Source organism: Peromyscus leucopus, chromosome X (assembly GCF_004664715.2).
Source record: "Peromyscus leucopus breed LL Stock chromosome X, UCI_PerLeu_2.1, whole genome shotgun sequence".
Taxonomy (NCBI): Eukaryota; Metazoa; Chordata; class Mammalia; order Rodentia; family Cricetidae; genus Peromyscus; species Peromyscus leucopus.
Genome location: NC_051083.1, coordinates 56,883,135 through 56,900,251, shown reverse-complemented (window position 1 = coordinate 56,900,251; position 17,117 = coordinate 56,883,135). Strand labels below are relative to the sequence as shown.

The following is a 17,117-nucleotide window of genomic DNA, read 5'->3' as shown; positions in this document are numbered from 1 at the left end:
TTTTGTTTTAGTTTTTCAAATTAAAATATGATTACATCATTTTCTTCCTTCCCTTTCCTCCCTAAAACCATTACTTTATATCTCTTCTTAGTACTGGTGTGCTCTTCTCTGAGAAAACTATTTTTCCCACTCCGGGCATTCTTTGGTTGCTTGTAGGTCTTTGTGTAAGGTTGAAGCCCCCTGTCTTTTCCCATTCACTTTAATATGTCTATGTTGTTGTCCTTGTTCAGCTCATATTTAGGCATTCACATTGGTAAGACTATGGGTGTATTTCTGACATTACTAGGAGACACAATTTCATAGCAAACTTCCCTATCCATAAAATTCCATGAGCTTTAGGAATAGAAGTGGTTTTTATAGATGTATCCATTGGGGCTGGGCACTAACACTCTGAATTTTGATTATTTGTCATTTTCTATAGTGGTCTCCTTTTGCGAAGATAAGTTTCCTTGATAAGGGGTAAGGACTACACTTATCTGTGGCTATAAAGACAAATATTTAGAATGTGGTTAGGAATACTGGTGGTTTAGTAAAATGGCAGTTGTAGGTTCTCCTCTAAGATCTGTAACTTCACTAGTACTAGGTAGTTGAAAAAGTTTCCTGTACCAGGCATGATTTCCCTCTTGTTGAGCAGATCTTAATTGAAATTAGAAGGCTCTTGGTTACCACCAAGGTATGTGTGCCACTGCTGTGCCTATTAGGCTTATTATATATGGTGGTCACTGCTGTGTTTCATAGGCAATCATAGATGGGTAGGACGGTTAGTTGTGTCCTTCCATTGGAAGCTTGCAAGGTTCCATGGTCTCTTCTGGCATCAGGAAAGCTAGTCCTCATGGAAGATGAATTCAAGTTAGTTCCTTCACAGAGGCCTCTGAGCCATATGCCTAAAGTGCATAGTGTCTTTAGCACCAGAGATTTGCCTTCTACTTTTGAGGGCAATCAATGTCAATAGCAATAGGCTATTGTTTTAGGAGTTGCTTGAACAACCCTAGCCAAAAATTCAAAAGAAGGCTTCTTATGCCTGGTGTTGGGGTTTTTGTTAGGTTGTCTTTGGCTCTTGGAGGGAGCATTGTCAACCAAGAGCTTATGTCAACATATTTTTATGTTAAATAAAAAGAAAATTTTATTATATGTGTATATATATATACATATATATATACATACATATACATATACATAGAGTTATGTATAATAGGGCTTTTTAGGTAAATACCTAATAGTGTGATTCCTTGTGACATTTTCAGACATGCTTGCTGTTATTTTACTCTCCTCCCCATTTTTTCTGTATTTTCTTCCTCCCTTCCATAATTAGAGCCTCTCTTTCCCATTTCCCTGATCAGATCATTTGTACCCTGCTGTTCCCATCTGTTTGTATCTCAAGCCTATTTTTTGAATGGGTTATTTATGAGTTTTTTTTAATCTGTTTATTTTTTGAATTCTTTAGATCTTTTGGATGTTAATACTCTCAGATATATAGCCAACAACAATTCTCTTTTATTCCGTGGGAATACTCTTCATGTGATAATTTCTTTAGCTGTATGGAAGCTTTTAAGTTTTATGAAGTTCCTCTTTATAATTCTATGAGGTTAGTTGTTGACATCAATTTCTGGGCAATTGGAATCCTATTTAGAAAGTCCATTCGTACACTCATTTTATGTAGAATATTTCATATATTTTCCTCTAGACATTTGAGATTTTACATTTAAGTCTTTGTTCCATTAGGTGTTAGATTTTGTGAAAGGTGATATGCTGTGGGATGGTCTGTATGTCAAATGTGTTGCTCTGATTGGTCAATAAATAAAACACTGATTGGCCAGTGGCCAGGCAGGAAGTATAGGTGGGACTAACAGAGAGGAGAATTGAGAGAACAGGAAGGTGGAGGGAGACACTGTCAGCCACCGCCATGACAAGCAGCATGTGAAGATGCCGGTAAGCCACGAGCCACATGGCAAGGTATAGATTTATAGAATTGGATTAATTTAAGATATATGAACAGTTAACAAGAAGCCTGAGCCATTAGGCCAAACAGTTTAAATAATATAAGTGTCTGTATGTTTATTTTATAAGTTGGCTGACAGACTGCCAGGGCTTGGCGAGACCCGGAGAGAAAACTCTCAGCTACAGTGATAGATACAGGTCTGATATCTTTCTTCTACATGTGGACATCATATTTTCCTGACACCCTTTATTGGAGATGCAGTCTTTTCTCCAATGGATGTTTTTAGCATCTTTGTATAATCATAGATGGATGTGATTATTCATACTCATGTTTGGATCTTCAGGGTTTTTTTTCCCCCATTGGTCAACATGTCTATTTTTTGTGCCATTTACCATATTGTTTTCACTACTTGACTCTGTGTGTATTTATTTGAACTTATTCTATGTTAATTGATCATTATATTTGGTAATTCTTTTTCTAAATTTGTGAAAATTTCAGCCTCTGATTCTTGGAGTGTTTTTTGATGCAAATTATTTTAGTTTTTTGTTTTTTTAATTTTATTTTATAATTTAATTTAATTTTACATATCAGCCATAGATTCCCTTGTTCTCCCCCCTCCAGCCCCCTCCTGCCACCTCCACCTTCCCCCCAGCCCACCCCCCATTCCCATCTCCTCCAGGGCAAAGACTCCCGTGAGGATTGAGTTCAAATTGGTAGATTCAGTCCAGGCAGGTCCAGTCCCCTCCTCCCAGGCTGAGCCAAATGACCCTGTATAAGCCCGAGGTTCCAAACAGCCAGCACATGCCCTGAGGACAGGTCCCGGACCCACTGCCTGGATGCCTCCCAAACAGATCAAGCTAATCAACTGTCTCACTTATCCAGAGGGCCTGATCCAGTTGGGGGCTCCTCAGCCATTGGTTCATAGTTCATGTGTTTCCATTCGTTTGGCTATTTGTCCCTGTGATTTTTCCAACCTTGGTCTCAACAATTCTTGCTCATACAAACCCTCATCTTTATCGCCAATTGGACTCCTGGAGCTCCACCTGGGGCTTGGCCATGGATCTCTGCATCCGCTTCCCTCAGTCATTGGATGAGGTTTCTAGCACGACAATTAGGATGTTTGGCCATCCTATTACCAGAATAGGTCATTTCGGGCTGTCTCTCGACCATTACCAGTAGTCTATTGTGGAGATATTTTTGTGGATTTCTGTGGAGCTCTCTAGCACTTTGCTTCTTCCTATTCTCATGTGGTCTTCATTTATCATGGTTTCTTATTCTTTGTTCTCCCTCTCTGTTCTTGATCCAGCTGGGATCTCCCGCTCCCATAAGCTCTCTTTCCCTCGACCCTTGCCCTTCATTACCCCAACTAATGTCCAGGTTGTTCATGTAGATCTCATCCATTTCTCTGTCATTGTGTGATCCTTGTGTCTTTCTTGGGTTCCTGTTTTCTAGGTAGCCTCCCTGGAGTTGTGAGTAGCAGTCTAGTCATCTTTGTTTTACATCTAGTATCCTCCTATGAGTGAGTACATACCATGTTTGTCTTTGTGAGTCTGGGTTACCTCACTCAGGATGATTTTTTTCTAGATCCATCATCCATTTGCCTGCAAGCCTCATGATGTCATTGTTTTTCTCTGCTGAGTAGTATTCCATTAGTTTTTCTTTCATATGACTTTGATAATTTTATTGCTTGATTTTAGTGCCAAAGTTCTCCAGTCGTTGTCTTGTTTTTTTTTTTTCTATTTTAATCTTATTTTCCTGCTATTTGAATTGCATTTATTCTATTGTTTTATCCTCAGGTTCAGTGATTTTTCTAATTTTCAAGTGCACTCAGTGAATTTTGTTCATTTATTTAGCTATTTTTATAACTTCCATTTGGCTCTTAAAAATAATTTTGTTGAGCTAAATATGGTTACTTCCAGCTCTAATTCAGAAGGCAGGAGCAAAATGACTTCAAGCTTCAAGCTTGCATGAGCATTATGTCAAAAACCATACTTGCCAATAAAAATGTCATTTATTTGCTGTATTGTTTTAATTTTCTCTCATATTTAAATGTAATTTGTAATTGCTTGTCAAAACACCTTTTATGGGTGCTCTAAAATTCTTGTTAAACAATTCCAATAATTGATTCATCTAACTGGTAGTGTTTGGTGATTGTCTCTTTTCCATTAATCTGAATTTTTTGATTCTTGTTATCATGGGTGTTTATGGTATGTGATATATTTTGAGGATACTCAGAGTCCTACTAAAATCTTCCCCTTTATCAGGCAGTTATCTGTGTTAACATACAGATTCTGGACTTCTTTGTGGATGTCAGTTTGAAAGACTAATTTTCTAAATCCTTGAAATATTAATTGGTCTATACTTTGCTCTTTGGCACTTCTGGGTCTTGCATTACTCTGCTAGACTACCTGATAGTTGGAAGATGTTTCCTGAGCATTATCTCTATTTATCTCATTTGAAGGAAAGAAGTCTCTGAGTTTTGTGATGAAAGATATTTCTAAGACTGTAGTGGTTGTAGTATACTACCTTCCAGTATATACTCAGCCATCCAGCCTTATGTAGTATTTATAGACTCAAAAAATAAAGATGGTACTTTGGCTACTTTTATCAATATCTCTGTTGCTCAGGTCCACTGCAGCACAGTATCTCTGTTTGTGCATGGAGAAATCTCATGAGCTAGCCAACTGCTTTGGCACAAAAAGTTTTCCCTTTTGAAATAGGGATAATAATACAACCTTAGAAGTTTATATGGAGAATAGACAAGTATAAAAGTCCGTGAAGGCAGGGATTTTTCTCTTATTTTAATCATTTAGTCATGATACCCATGGCAGATTCATAATACATAATATTTGTTTATTAAGTGTTATCTGAATTAACCACTAAAATCAAGGAAAATGCTGAACAATATGTAAGTTTATTATTTGATTGTCAGTGAATGTGGATAGCTTCCATGATTGTCTTCTCTAGTCAGTTAGTTAACAGGGACTCAAATCCTTTTCTTCTGATACCAGAGTTCTACTTATTTCAGAATGCATAACAATAACTAATGTTACTTGTTCACTGAGAACTTACTGTGCACTAGCCATGATGATAACAACACATGCACAGTGGAATTATGGGATATAATCCTAAATGCAATTTTGACTCAGTATTAACAATTTCTCCTCAAAGGAGCTCTGGTGTTTTTGTATAACCAGTAAAACATGGTTATGCCTGTTTCCCTGCAGCTTGCTTGCTTGCTGGCTTCATTTCTCTCTCTCTCTCTCTCTCTCTCTCTCTCTCTCTCTCTCTCTCTCTCTCTCTCTCTCTCTCTCTCTCCTGGAATAATCAGACACTGGGGTAACCGCTGAGCCATCTCTCTCCTTACCATGCAGCATTCTTAATACATGATATTTTTATCTATTTTTGCAATTTGTTTACTTTAGTAAGTGAAAAATCATAGGTGAGGATGGTGTTGTACTTAATTCACCTGGTTATGAATAAGTTTGAACATTTCTCATCTGAAGCATTTATGTTTATAGTCAGTTGTTGTTTCAGTTCTATATATTTGAGATATAAAAACTTAGCCTGTGATACAAGGTGTATGTATTTTTGTTTGTTTTATACTTTTGCTTTTAAATTTTTGTGCCCAAACCTTCTTTTATTTTTTATGTGATTACATTCTTACCTATTTATAGACTTTGGACTTTTGAGTTACAATTAAGAAAGGTTTTCCTATTCCCAGTCTAAAGAGAAAGTCAACTGACTCCCCCAAGTATTTTCCACTTTTAATTCTTAAATATCTGATCCATTTGAAATTTGGTTTTGTTGATAATATTAGGGCCAAATTATATTTTATTATTTTCCACATAGTTGTCCAAGTATTAAAAGGTATCTCAAAATTTTCCCAAAGAAAAAGCAAAGCATATTGGTTTACTTGCTGTTTTTAATTGTGGTATATATAAGTTGTCATAGTCAATTATTTTAATTATAAAATTAAGTGCTATTAATCACATGTGCAATTTTGTTTATATCTATTTCTTAGACATTTTCATCCCCCAAACAGAAATACTGTATCATTATGCATAAACTTGAAAAAAATCTATGAGTACTATCAGGCATGAATTTTGTAGCTGTTTGACCTGTCAGATGTAGAATAATTTTTTTAACCACAGTGTACAGGTGTTTTTCTCTTTTTATTGAAAATAGATTTTTTCTCACATAGTACATCCTGATTATGGTTCCCTTCCCTCTACTGCTTCTCATTCCTCCCTACTTCCCCTCCCATCCAGATATACCCCTTTGCTATCTCTCAGTAGAGAAGAAACAGGTTTATATGGAATAATAATAAAATATAATATAATAAGATAAAACAGAAACTCACACATCAGAATAGGAAAAACAAATAGAAGGAAAAGAGCCAAACAGAAGGCACAAGAAACAGATATAGAACAGACACATTCCTTCTCATATTTAGGAATCCCATAGAAATACTCAACTGAAAGCCATACTATATATGCAAGGACCTATAGGGTAAAAAGAAAGCAAAAATATATAAATAAAAGAAAGTAAAAATAAAAATAACAAATAAGATAAACTTTTAAAAAGGGAAAGCCCTGACATGACATTATGAGACAAGAAATGTCCAAAGATACCATCGAGCTTGTTTTCTGTCGGCCATCTACTGCTAGGCATAAAGCCTACCCTTAAGAGTTGTTTGTTTCTCCAATGGCATTCCCTTGGAGAAAGCTACATTTTCATTTGCAAGTGCTATCAAATGGAGAGAGTTTCTGGGTTAGGGATGGGGACATGTGTCTCCTTCTCTTTTCACCTCTAGAACACCATCTGGGGCAGACTCATGTGGGCCTGCCTCAGTCTCTGTAAGTTCATATGAGCTTTGATCCTGTTGATTTAGAGGGCCTTGTTCTCTTGCTGTCCTCCATCCCCTCTGGCTCTTATACTCTGTTTACCTCCTCTTCTATGGGGTTCCCTGATCCCGTAGAGGAGAGATTTGATGGAGATATTATATTTAAGGATGAGAGTTCCAAATTCTCACTCTCTCTCTCTCTCTGAATAGTGTATGGCTTTGGGCTTCTGTATTTGTTCCCATCTGCTGCAGCAGGAAGCTTTTCTGATGATGACTGAGCAAGGCACTGATCTATAAGTATAGTAGAATGTTATTAGGACTCATTTTATTGCTATTGTTTTTAGAACAGCAGTATTTGGTTTTATCCTAGGTCCCTGGGATATTTAGTCTCAGGTTCTTAGTCACTCAAGCAGTATTTGGTATGGCTTCTATCTTACGGGGTAGACCTTAAGTCAAATCAGATATTGGTTTGTTACTCCCACAAGCTTTGTGCCACCACTGCCCTAGAATATCTCACAGACAAGACAGCATTGTTGACCACAAAGTTTATAGCTGTGTTTGGTGTCTATGTTTCTCCTTTGGTAGTGTGCAGAGTACCTTCTGGTAGCAAGAACAGTAGTCCTTATAGGTGAAGCCTCTAGGTAGGCACCTGCTTGAAGTCTCCATGTTTAGTGAATTGTGTAGGTGTTGTCTTCAAAAATTAGGCTCTGCAGTCAGTTTTTGGAGAAAAACTCATACTCTTGGCAACATTCTGGGTTGTTTGGGAGTTCCCATAGGACCATATTGGCCAACAACTCAATTAGATATAACCCAATTCTTGTACTAGAGGTTTCTATTTTTTTTTTTTTTGATAAGAGATGTCCAGAGGGGAGACCTCCTCTGTTATTTGGTGAATCCATATAGATTGCCTTCATATATGTATATACTTTAGGAAGCTTCTACTGTATCAAATTTCCATATGACCCCATAAATGACCCTGAATTTTAGTTGTTTCTCCCCCTATTCCCTCCCTCATCCCTCTTTTCCCTCCCCTACCCTTTTTGATCTTCCTGTTTCAGTTCCTCTACCACTCCATAACTGAACTGTCTATTCTAGTTTCCCTTTCTAGGGAGATCTATCCATCCCCTCTTTAGATTATAGCTTGATTATAATTGACATAACAGCCAATCTCCATATATATATATATATATATATATATATATATATATATATATATATACCATATTTGTCCTTCTGGATCTGAGTTACCTTACTCGAGATGATTTTTTCCTCGTTCTATCTATTTGCCTAATTATTCATTTTGTAACAGGCAAATGCTATTCCATAGTGGAAATGTCCCACATTCTTTATCCATTCATCTGTTGAAGGACATCTAGGTTGTTTCTAAGTTCTGGCTATAACTAGTAAAACATCAATAAACATTGTTGAGCAAGTGTCTCTGTGGTATGATAAAGCATACTATCAGTATATGCCCAAGAGTAGTATAGTTAGATATTGAGATAAATTGATTCTCATCTTTCTAAGGAGCCATCACACTGATTTCTATAGTAGGAGAGCTAAAATAATCTTTACACAACATCTGTTCCAATCTTTTCAATTGTTCAGTTATCTTATGCACAGAAAAAATAGGTTGGGAGTAATAGTCCCAGTATCATTGCATTGATAACTGACCTGAAGCAAAAGCCAGATAGATCCCTTATCCACTGGGTATTAAAACATGTTCACTGTACTAGAGTAAGAAGTAATTTTTCATCATTACCCAACATGTACTAATAATGTGTTTTACCTACAAAAGTTGTAATTAAAAAGATAGGTACTTTTTCATGTCAGATATTTACTAGTACCCACCTTTTGATATATTGTAGAATTGTACTTTGTTGTACTCTTTATACTTAATAATGATCAGTTTATGTGTGTGGCCTGTCCTGCATGATAAAAGTGAAATGTGTTATTTCTTGAGGACAAAATGTTACCTTTTACCTGATATTTTTGTCATGGTAGCACAAAAATGAAACCTTTCATGTATGCTCCACTGTGACTAATAGAAGTCAGAATCCTCCTTAAATCTCTAATAGGCAGGGTGTGAATAAAAAATAATCTTTTGTCTTCATATAACTAAAATTTGGGGGGGGGGTTATTTTTCCATAGTATAACCTTGTTTATTTTCATTGATGCACTTTGCTTTACTTCATTTTATATAACTATATTATTTAGTTCCATTTCAGTTTTCTGTGTTGGTTACAATCTGAACTGATTCAGTGGCCCAATAATGTTGTTAAAACTTGTAGTTTAAAAAATATTGCTTTACAATTATATTCATATATATTGACTCATAGTGGATCTTCTCTTTAAAGTTCTTATGAATACGTCTATATTTCAGGACTGTGGTTATGGAGAAGGTGGAGATGCATACTGCATAGCCTGTCCTCCCCGAAAGTATAAAAGCACCTGGGGACATCACAGGTGTCAGACTTGCATCACCTGTGCTGTCATCAATCGGGTCCAGAAGACCAATTGCACAAATACCTCTAATGCTATCTGTGGAGACTGTATGCCCAGGTAAGCCTACTAAATTGTATCAGTCTTTCTGGGACTTTTAAAGCTCTTTTATGTCCCTTATCATCCTACCTCTTAGACCCCAGTAAAAGTATTCTAACTACCCACATCATGCTCTATTGAAGCTCTATGAATGGGGAAGCCAAACGTTCCTAACTAGATCCCTATATATAAAATATCCAGCAATTATCAAATATAGATTAACACTTAAAAGCTTATTAATCATGTTGACATTCTGCCTAAAATTTAAAGTAAAAATATTGCTTTAGATAGATTGCACAGAAATCATGAAGAAATTGGGATCATCTAACTGCTTCCCTGTCTCATGACGTAGCTTACCTTTTGGCTATAGGATGTGATTAATTAGGAAAAAAATGGATTGGATCACACAAATAAGAGATCTCACAAGGGTAGGTACTGCTTCCAATGAAGGAAACATGAAGGAAAAACTCTTAGTCCCTATGATCTCAGGAAGGACTGTTACAAGTCAATTGCCTGTTTCATGGCTCTGCCATTCCTTTCTGCTCTGATCACAGGTTCTACCGAAAGACACGCATTGGGGGCCTGCAGGACCAAGAATGCATCCCATGTACAAAGCAGACTCCTTCTTCTGAGGTTCAATGTGTGTATCTACTTTTCTCTCCCATCTTCTCCAAACCTCTGTGTGTTAACAAAGTCGATAGACTTCTTTCTTTATTCTTGTAGAAGGAGAATACTCCTTAGTACTCCTTCCATTGGAGTATTAGTGAAGGCAATCACCTATGATTAAACCCCAACTTTTCATTATTCAAATTCAAATTCATTTGACCTCCTTTCCCTAGTCTTAAAAATTGAATCTAATGAGAAAAATATTTTTATTCATACTTTGTGAGCTACTTGGCTAGGTTTGATGGAGTAATGAATGCAACAATATACTTTAAAAAATACTAACATTTCTACACTTAATTTCTATTAGAGTCAATATTGCTATTAGAGTCATGTACATGGTATATGGAAGTACTTGGCTTTTAGACCACATCAGAATATGAAGAAATAACTAGAGTCTAGTCTCTGTCCATGGCACTTGAGGTTTATTTTTTTTTGTCCTTCTATTTTTGTGTATCTTCTAACATATTCTTTAAATTATTGGTGTATCTCTAAAAATCATGATGTATAAAACAGACATTGCAAAATACAAGTAAGTCTAGAAATAGAAAGTCCTGAATTAGCTGAGATTCCTAGATAATAAATCCTAAAATTTTATATATTTCCTTCAGATTTTTAAAAGAACAGACATAATAATCTTTCCTTTGTGATCCTTTCTGAATCCCCTTCTTTCCTTCCCTCCATAGAAAAAACCACTTTCACGAAATTTTAAGCAACTTTTTACTAGGCTGTCCTATGGTAATAAACAAATGCCATGTTTCCTTTCATAAGGCAAAGTCCTTCCATCATGTGCCTATGATTGCTAGACTAGATAGTGCCCAGTTCCTTGTCACAGAAAGAAGTGATTTAGATGTACCAGTTCTTAACTGACTCAATCTAGACGTGACATACATTGTTCCCACTCAAAGTGCATTGGCTGCAAATGTGTTGATGTCTTTAATAGTGTCTTTAAGTATGTGGCAATTCATGGGCACATTCTTCTGCCACATTCTCCACTAGTGTTTAAATGTTTACATTACTTCATATATATTCATATTCTTAGACAATATGTGCTTAGACAATTTTGTGCCTTACAACATTTTCTATGAAGGTTCTTTCTTCACTTTGTTTTTCTCTACTGTTTTTTTATATTAATAAACAAAAGTTTATTATGACGTCTTAGGGGCAAATCACGATTTACTGATTCAGTATTTACTGATGAGCATTTTAATTTGGTTCTATTTTTTAGGTTATATTACTAAACATAGCATGAATAAACCACAATAACAGCATCTTTTGGTTAGTCATGCTAATTTAAACCATGTCTGCAGCATATGAGTTCTGCTGTTTTCATTATAATTTTACTTACTCTCAGGTAAGAATATAGCAGCCCTGATAGAGATGACCTAAAAGAGAAGATGGGGCCTGAGGAACTTCGGGGCCCTTGTCTGATTGTTAACTGCCCACATTGACAAACCACTCCCATTGCTTGGTTGTTGTTGTTCCACAGGTACCTTCCAGTTGAGCTTAGTGAAGGTAGATGCACACAATGTTCCCGGTAAAGAAGCCACACTTGTCGCCCTGGTGGGCAGTCTGCTGGTGGTGTTTGCATTAGCCTTCCTTGGACTCTTCTTCCTCTATTGCAAGCAGATCTTCAACAGACATTGTCAATGTGGTAAGTGTGTCTGCTTAACATTTCATGTGAATCAGAAATAAGATACCTTTTTTGGTAAAAAGAGGAATTTTTCTGAGATTGTAAGTTAATGTGCCTTCCCTGCCACAAGGGAAATTTCCAGGAATGATGCTCTGTTATCATATGGGAGCTATCTGGGATGGCATCAAAAAAGATGGGATGTCAAAAGGGCTGGAATCTACCTGGAAGTTTAGTGGACCAGACTGGTTTATCATGCTTTAAGGGTTTGTGGGTAGTTTGCCTTAATGGGAAATCACTTGGTCAAGGAACCTGAAGACCAAACATCTAATTCTATTTTTAAATTGTAATGTAACTCAAATTATCTAGATCCATTGAGTTTATTTATTTTTAATCTTTAAAATGAAAAATAGATTGGATAATTTGTTTAAACTGTTTTATGTATGTATGTAGTAATAGATTCTGAAACATCAGAATTGAAGAGGATGATTTAGCTATACCTAGAACATGACTAATAAAAGTTAATGAGGTCTACAGTAAATGCTGTCAATATAGAAATTTTCCAAAATGGGATTACTGAGAGCATAGTGTTTAGTCAACTTTCTTATATTTTCTGTCCTCCAAAATACTACTGCTCAAGAGAACTGGCTAAAGTCATAGGACATGTTTATATGAAAATCAATATAGACGATGATGTTTAAAGACTTAATAACATTTCTACCTTTTAAAACTTCATCTACTAGCCAATAATGTAATACAGAAAGTATAGTTCATTAAGCAGCAAATATGGAAGAGGTAGGATCATCAGGACTAAATAAGACATTAGAATCTCAGACAAGAATACCAGTGTCCAATGCAGCTTCAGTGCAATTAATGGAACCAAGAACCTAATGGGGACAAGAAAACTAACTCAGACTAATAAATAGACCTGTGCTAGTAAAGGAAAGGATAGAGTTTAGTAAACACACAGACTGTCAGAATTCCTTAACTTAATGTGGATACTGTGCCTGAGGCAGCACTTTATTTTAGCTTCACTCTACTTGTGTTGGAAAATCCTTCTTAAATAGAGCTTGCTCAGTCAATTTGGCTCTAGAGCCTATCAATGATTTATTTGTGTGTACTTCATGTTTTTTAAGCAAAGATGAATCTAGCATTTCATGAGATATAGTGTTTCCCTCCTGATTGTCAATGACCCTTATTCAACTCTGCTTCAATCTTCTTAAAGTTACTCTGGTAGCTCTGACAATTCAGATTATGGTGGACCACTGTATATCTGTTTCATTGATCATTCAGTCTTTGGAAGGTGGTATGTAAATTAAGAATTCTTGCCTAGTTCTGGATCATGGATAATGAAGTGTTTGGTTTCAGCTAGGTGAATGTGATGAAATATCTAAGAACTGCCTGTCTCCCTGTAACTTTTTCTAGCCTAAGGACACTTATTGTAGTATCCTCCTGGGAGCATAAGTACAGGTAGCTTCCTCATGATTTGCGTATGAGAAAGGTGTCTATTAGTACTCACAGACTTATACACATTCTAGGGGATATCAACTTAGTGTGAATTAAACCCAATGCAAATGCAGGAAAAAGAATGGAATTGTGACATACTAGAAAGACCATCTCTCATTTAAACAAGAATCCATTACTCAGTTCCTTCTCTTTGTTACCACTGCAAAACCTTCCAAATTTTCAAATGATCCAGAAATTTGTAATTGTGTATGAAATTTTCTTATGTACTCACAAATAATTTGAACGAACTACAGAACCACAACCACAGTGGAGAAATATAAACATATACTTAGTTTGTAACCTAATATTGAGTCAGACTCATGCATGAATGATGGGTTAATTATCTTTGTCATTGTTATAGCAAATTGTCACATATTTAATGGCTTGTCTCAGTTTCCACAGCTCAGAAGTTTAGCAGGCTTTTCCAGGTCTTAACAAGGCCTAAATCAAGAAATTGGCAAGAGTGTGTTTCTTTCTGTATGTTTTAAGGAAATCCATTTCCTCATGAATTTATAGGACTTGAGTCTTATTTTCTTGGTGGCTATCATCTGAAGGTCACTCCCAGCTTCTAGAGCAGTGGTTCTCAGCCTGTAGGTCATGATCTCTTTGGGGGTAGAATGACCCTTTCACAGGGGTTGCCTAAGGCCATCAGAAAACACAGATATTTGCAATATAATTCATAAAAGTAGCAAAACTATCATTATAAGCCAGCATCATGAAGAACTGTATTAAAGGGTTGAAGTATTAAGAAAGCTAAGAACAACTAGAGGCTGCTCATAATTTTTGGATCATGGCTCTCTATTTCTAAAACTAGCAGTGGTATATTGATGTTGTTTTATGCCACATCTTTCTAATGCTCTGTGTCATTTCTGCCATCTTACACTTATCATGATGCATCTAGTAACCTAGAAAAATGGAACTAAATTAAAATGTTCATCATTAATCACAGAATAAAAATATGATTTATCTTAATGGTATTTATTAACTCATCTGCATAATTCAAGATAATCTTCCTATTTTAACATCCACTACCATAATTCTGATAGCATGGTTCCTTTGCCATATGATATAATATACCCAGATCATGGAAAAAAGGGGTGTATTAAAATATCTTTTCTATGAAGCATTTCTCTCTAGCTGAATAAATTTGTCTTCCCTAATCCAGCATCTGGCAGACTTAATGTCACACCCCAATGAAAGTATATTTCTGAAATGTTTGATTTTAGCCCACTTCTAGATGCTCTGGTCCTCCAGGAGGAAAGAGGAACTCTACCTCCTAGACCCCCTCACCCCTTCCCTATTTTATGCTCAGGAAGAGGTACCCTGTTGAGAAGAGACCCTGACTGTGGGTGACTCAGTGGCTTTCTGCTTCGAGTTGCAGGAGATTCGTTGCAATATGAGGCTGAAAAGGCAGTGGAGGAGGATTCTATTTTCCCCATGCCACCTGGCCAGGAGACAAGTCCTGAACTTCCAGTGAATGACAGCATCTTCGAGATCAAGCCAATTAACTCCATTCTGGATGACGACTGCAGCTCCACTCGTGGCTTTCCCACCCAGGAGTCCTTTACCATGGCCTCCTGCGCCTCAGAGAGCCATTCTCAATGGGTCCATACCCCCATTGAATGTACAGAGCTGGATCTACAAAAGTTTTCCAGCTCTGCCCCTTGTACTGGAGCTGAAACCTTGAGGGAGAACACAGCTGAAAGCTCCGGAGACAGGCTGGGGCTCCATGTACCTTTTGAAGCTCCCAGCCTTTGACTCTACTGAGGTGAGCTAGAAAGGTATGGTTAAAAGACCAGAAGGTGTGGGCCACTCTCAACAAATCTCCAAGTTGTATTGTTCGGATAGAACTTTGGCGGAAGAGTGGCAGGAAATTGGGCTGATAAAGGTTGGAGAGGCAACAGCTGTGGCACTAAGCTTTTGAGCTAATTTTACATCAGACTTGTAAGCCAACAATTGTCTGGAGACTGAGCAGGCTGACATGATGCCAGTTTCTTCATCTGGACCCCACTATTGATGAGGCATATTCAGTTTTCCCCTTTCATGTGTATAGGCAGCACAGCATTGAACAGTGTGCAGCTCTATATTCAAATAAATCCCAGTTTCTGAATAGCCTTATGAGCTTGCGGAAATCATTTTATCTTTCAGACACAGATTCTTCTGCTCTTAAGTTACAGTAAGGATTGAATGAAAACATACACAAGTGTCCTTTATAATATCTTTATGAGAGATTTTTATACCATGCTTCCTTTCCTGCTTTACTTCCTTTCCCTGCATTCAGCCACAAATTACAAATTCCTTCTATATCCACTACATTTGTTTTGAACTTCATAACTTTATGCCTTTGTGGTAGGCAAATCAGAAATATGCTAATCTCATTTTAAACAAGCAGGAATTGAGCCACAGAGGTGAAAAGTGATTTTCTAAAAGTCAACCCAATCTCAGAACTAGGCTAGAACCCAGGATTAGCAGTCCCACTTTAGAGTTCATCTAACTCCATCATTGGATTTCAAAACATATGTGTATGTATCTCAATATATGTCACATATACATATGTTATGTGTATGTATAAATATACGGTGTGTGTGTGTGTGTGTGTGTGTGTGTGTGTGTGTGTGTGTGTGTGTGTGTAGAAACATCTTGGAGAAAAATCAGAACATATACAAAATTCGTTAATGCTTCATGTACACCTTGTACACATACCCTGAAGGTACTTTCATGTACTATTCTTAGTACAAACTCTCATGTGTGATCCAGTATGAAATTTTTCACTTATGGTGTCATGCCAAATAGTTTTAAAGTTTCAAGCATTTGGGATTTTGAATCTTTGAATTTTGGACTAAGGATGCCCAGTCTATTTCTTCATCAAGAAGTAATATAGTTCTTGTTTATGTATTGCAATGAATAAGAGCCGACAACTGCCCAATGTGCAGTATAGCTTTGACTGAAGAATTGGAGCTTAATATGAAAAACATAACTGTCTCTCATACTCACTTATGGGTTCTGGTTCTGTTCCTTGGGCCACACATCTGACTCCTGTGTCATGGGAGAGAACTGAAGACAACATCTGTCTGGAAAGCACCACTTTGGGTTTTTTCTCAAATACATCATGTCAAAACGTAACCAAGTTTCAGGAAAAATACCTTTGAGAGTTTAAAATAGTATAGATTTGTCATCTCCATGGCCAGGTGATATATTCTGCTATTGTGTCCTAAATCACTGGTCTAACCATGCACTTTTAGAGAAAAGGAAGAGGGTAATGATGAAACTGAGTCACAGGATTCTAACTTCCTCTGCTCTTTTTCTAGGTCTCTTTCACTCTTGGCAACCTTGCCAGTGGTTGTTGCTGGATTTTCCTGCTCTTCTATTCAACACCAGTAGCATGGGCCTGGGACGTAGGCCCCACAATAACAAGTACTCTAAAAATGCAGTATACAGAGCCACCATCCTATCAGAGGTTTAAAGCCCCATCATTTCCCCAGGACTGACCTTGAACATTTATTGTTTTCTTATTTTAGTCTGGGAACCCAGAATTCATAGCCATGGGACTGCTGGGCATGTTATTTCTCTTTAATTAATTATGGAAGTTGGGGGAATAATGATGAACAGGGTAGAGTCTTTCTGCCTGTATATTTTTCCTGCCTATATTTTTTTGGTCAGGTAGGTCTGAAGAAAGGGTTTTACAGAACTCTCCTGAGAGGTTAGAGAGAAAAATGAAGTACTTTTCATTTTCACTTTCTGCTTTGACTCTCTCTTCTCTCTCTCTCTCTCTCTCTCTCTCTCTCTCTCTCTCTCTCTCTCTGTCTCTCTCTCTGTCTCTCTCTGTCTCTCTCTCTCTCTCTCTCTCTCTCTCTCACACACACACACACACACCCCAACATGGAGTAGAAGGATATATATAGAGATATCATAGGGGAGGCCTGAACACACACGTACACAGTACACACAAACACACACATACATGCACACACACGGAGTAGAAGTGTATATATATA

At 37.0% G+C, this 17,117-nt stretch overlaps 1 protein-coding gene across 3 annotated transcripts in view; it reads left to right on the top strand.

Annotated features, from left to right (window-relative positions):
- The window catches only part of Eda2r (ectodysplasin A2 receptor), a 47,427-nt gene extending 30,528 nt beyond the window's left edge, over positions 1-16,899 (top strand). The window contains exons 4-8 of one of the 3 annotated variants that reach the window (XM_037199145.1): positions 9,166-9,344; positions 9,878-9,963; positions 11,476-11,640; positions 14,498-14,890; positions 16,431-16,899. In XM_037199145.1, the coding sequence (XP_037055040.1) occupies positions 9,166-9,344; positions 9,878-9,963; positions 11,476-11,640; positions 14,498-14,880 (813 nt within the window). In that variant the 3' untranslated portion in view covers positions 14,881-14,890; positions 16,431-16,899. Of the gene's footprint in view, positions 1-9,165; positions 9,345-9,877; positions 9,964-11,475; positions 11,641-14,497; positions 15,684-16,430 lie in introns of those variants that run through there. The other 2 variants (XM_028888894.2, XM_037199144.1) reach the window with 2 other exon arrangements.
- Positions 16,900-17,117: the final 218 nt, after the last annotated feature.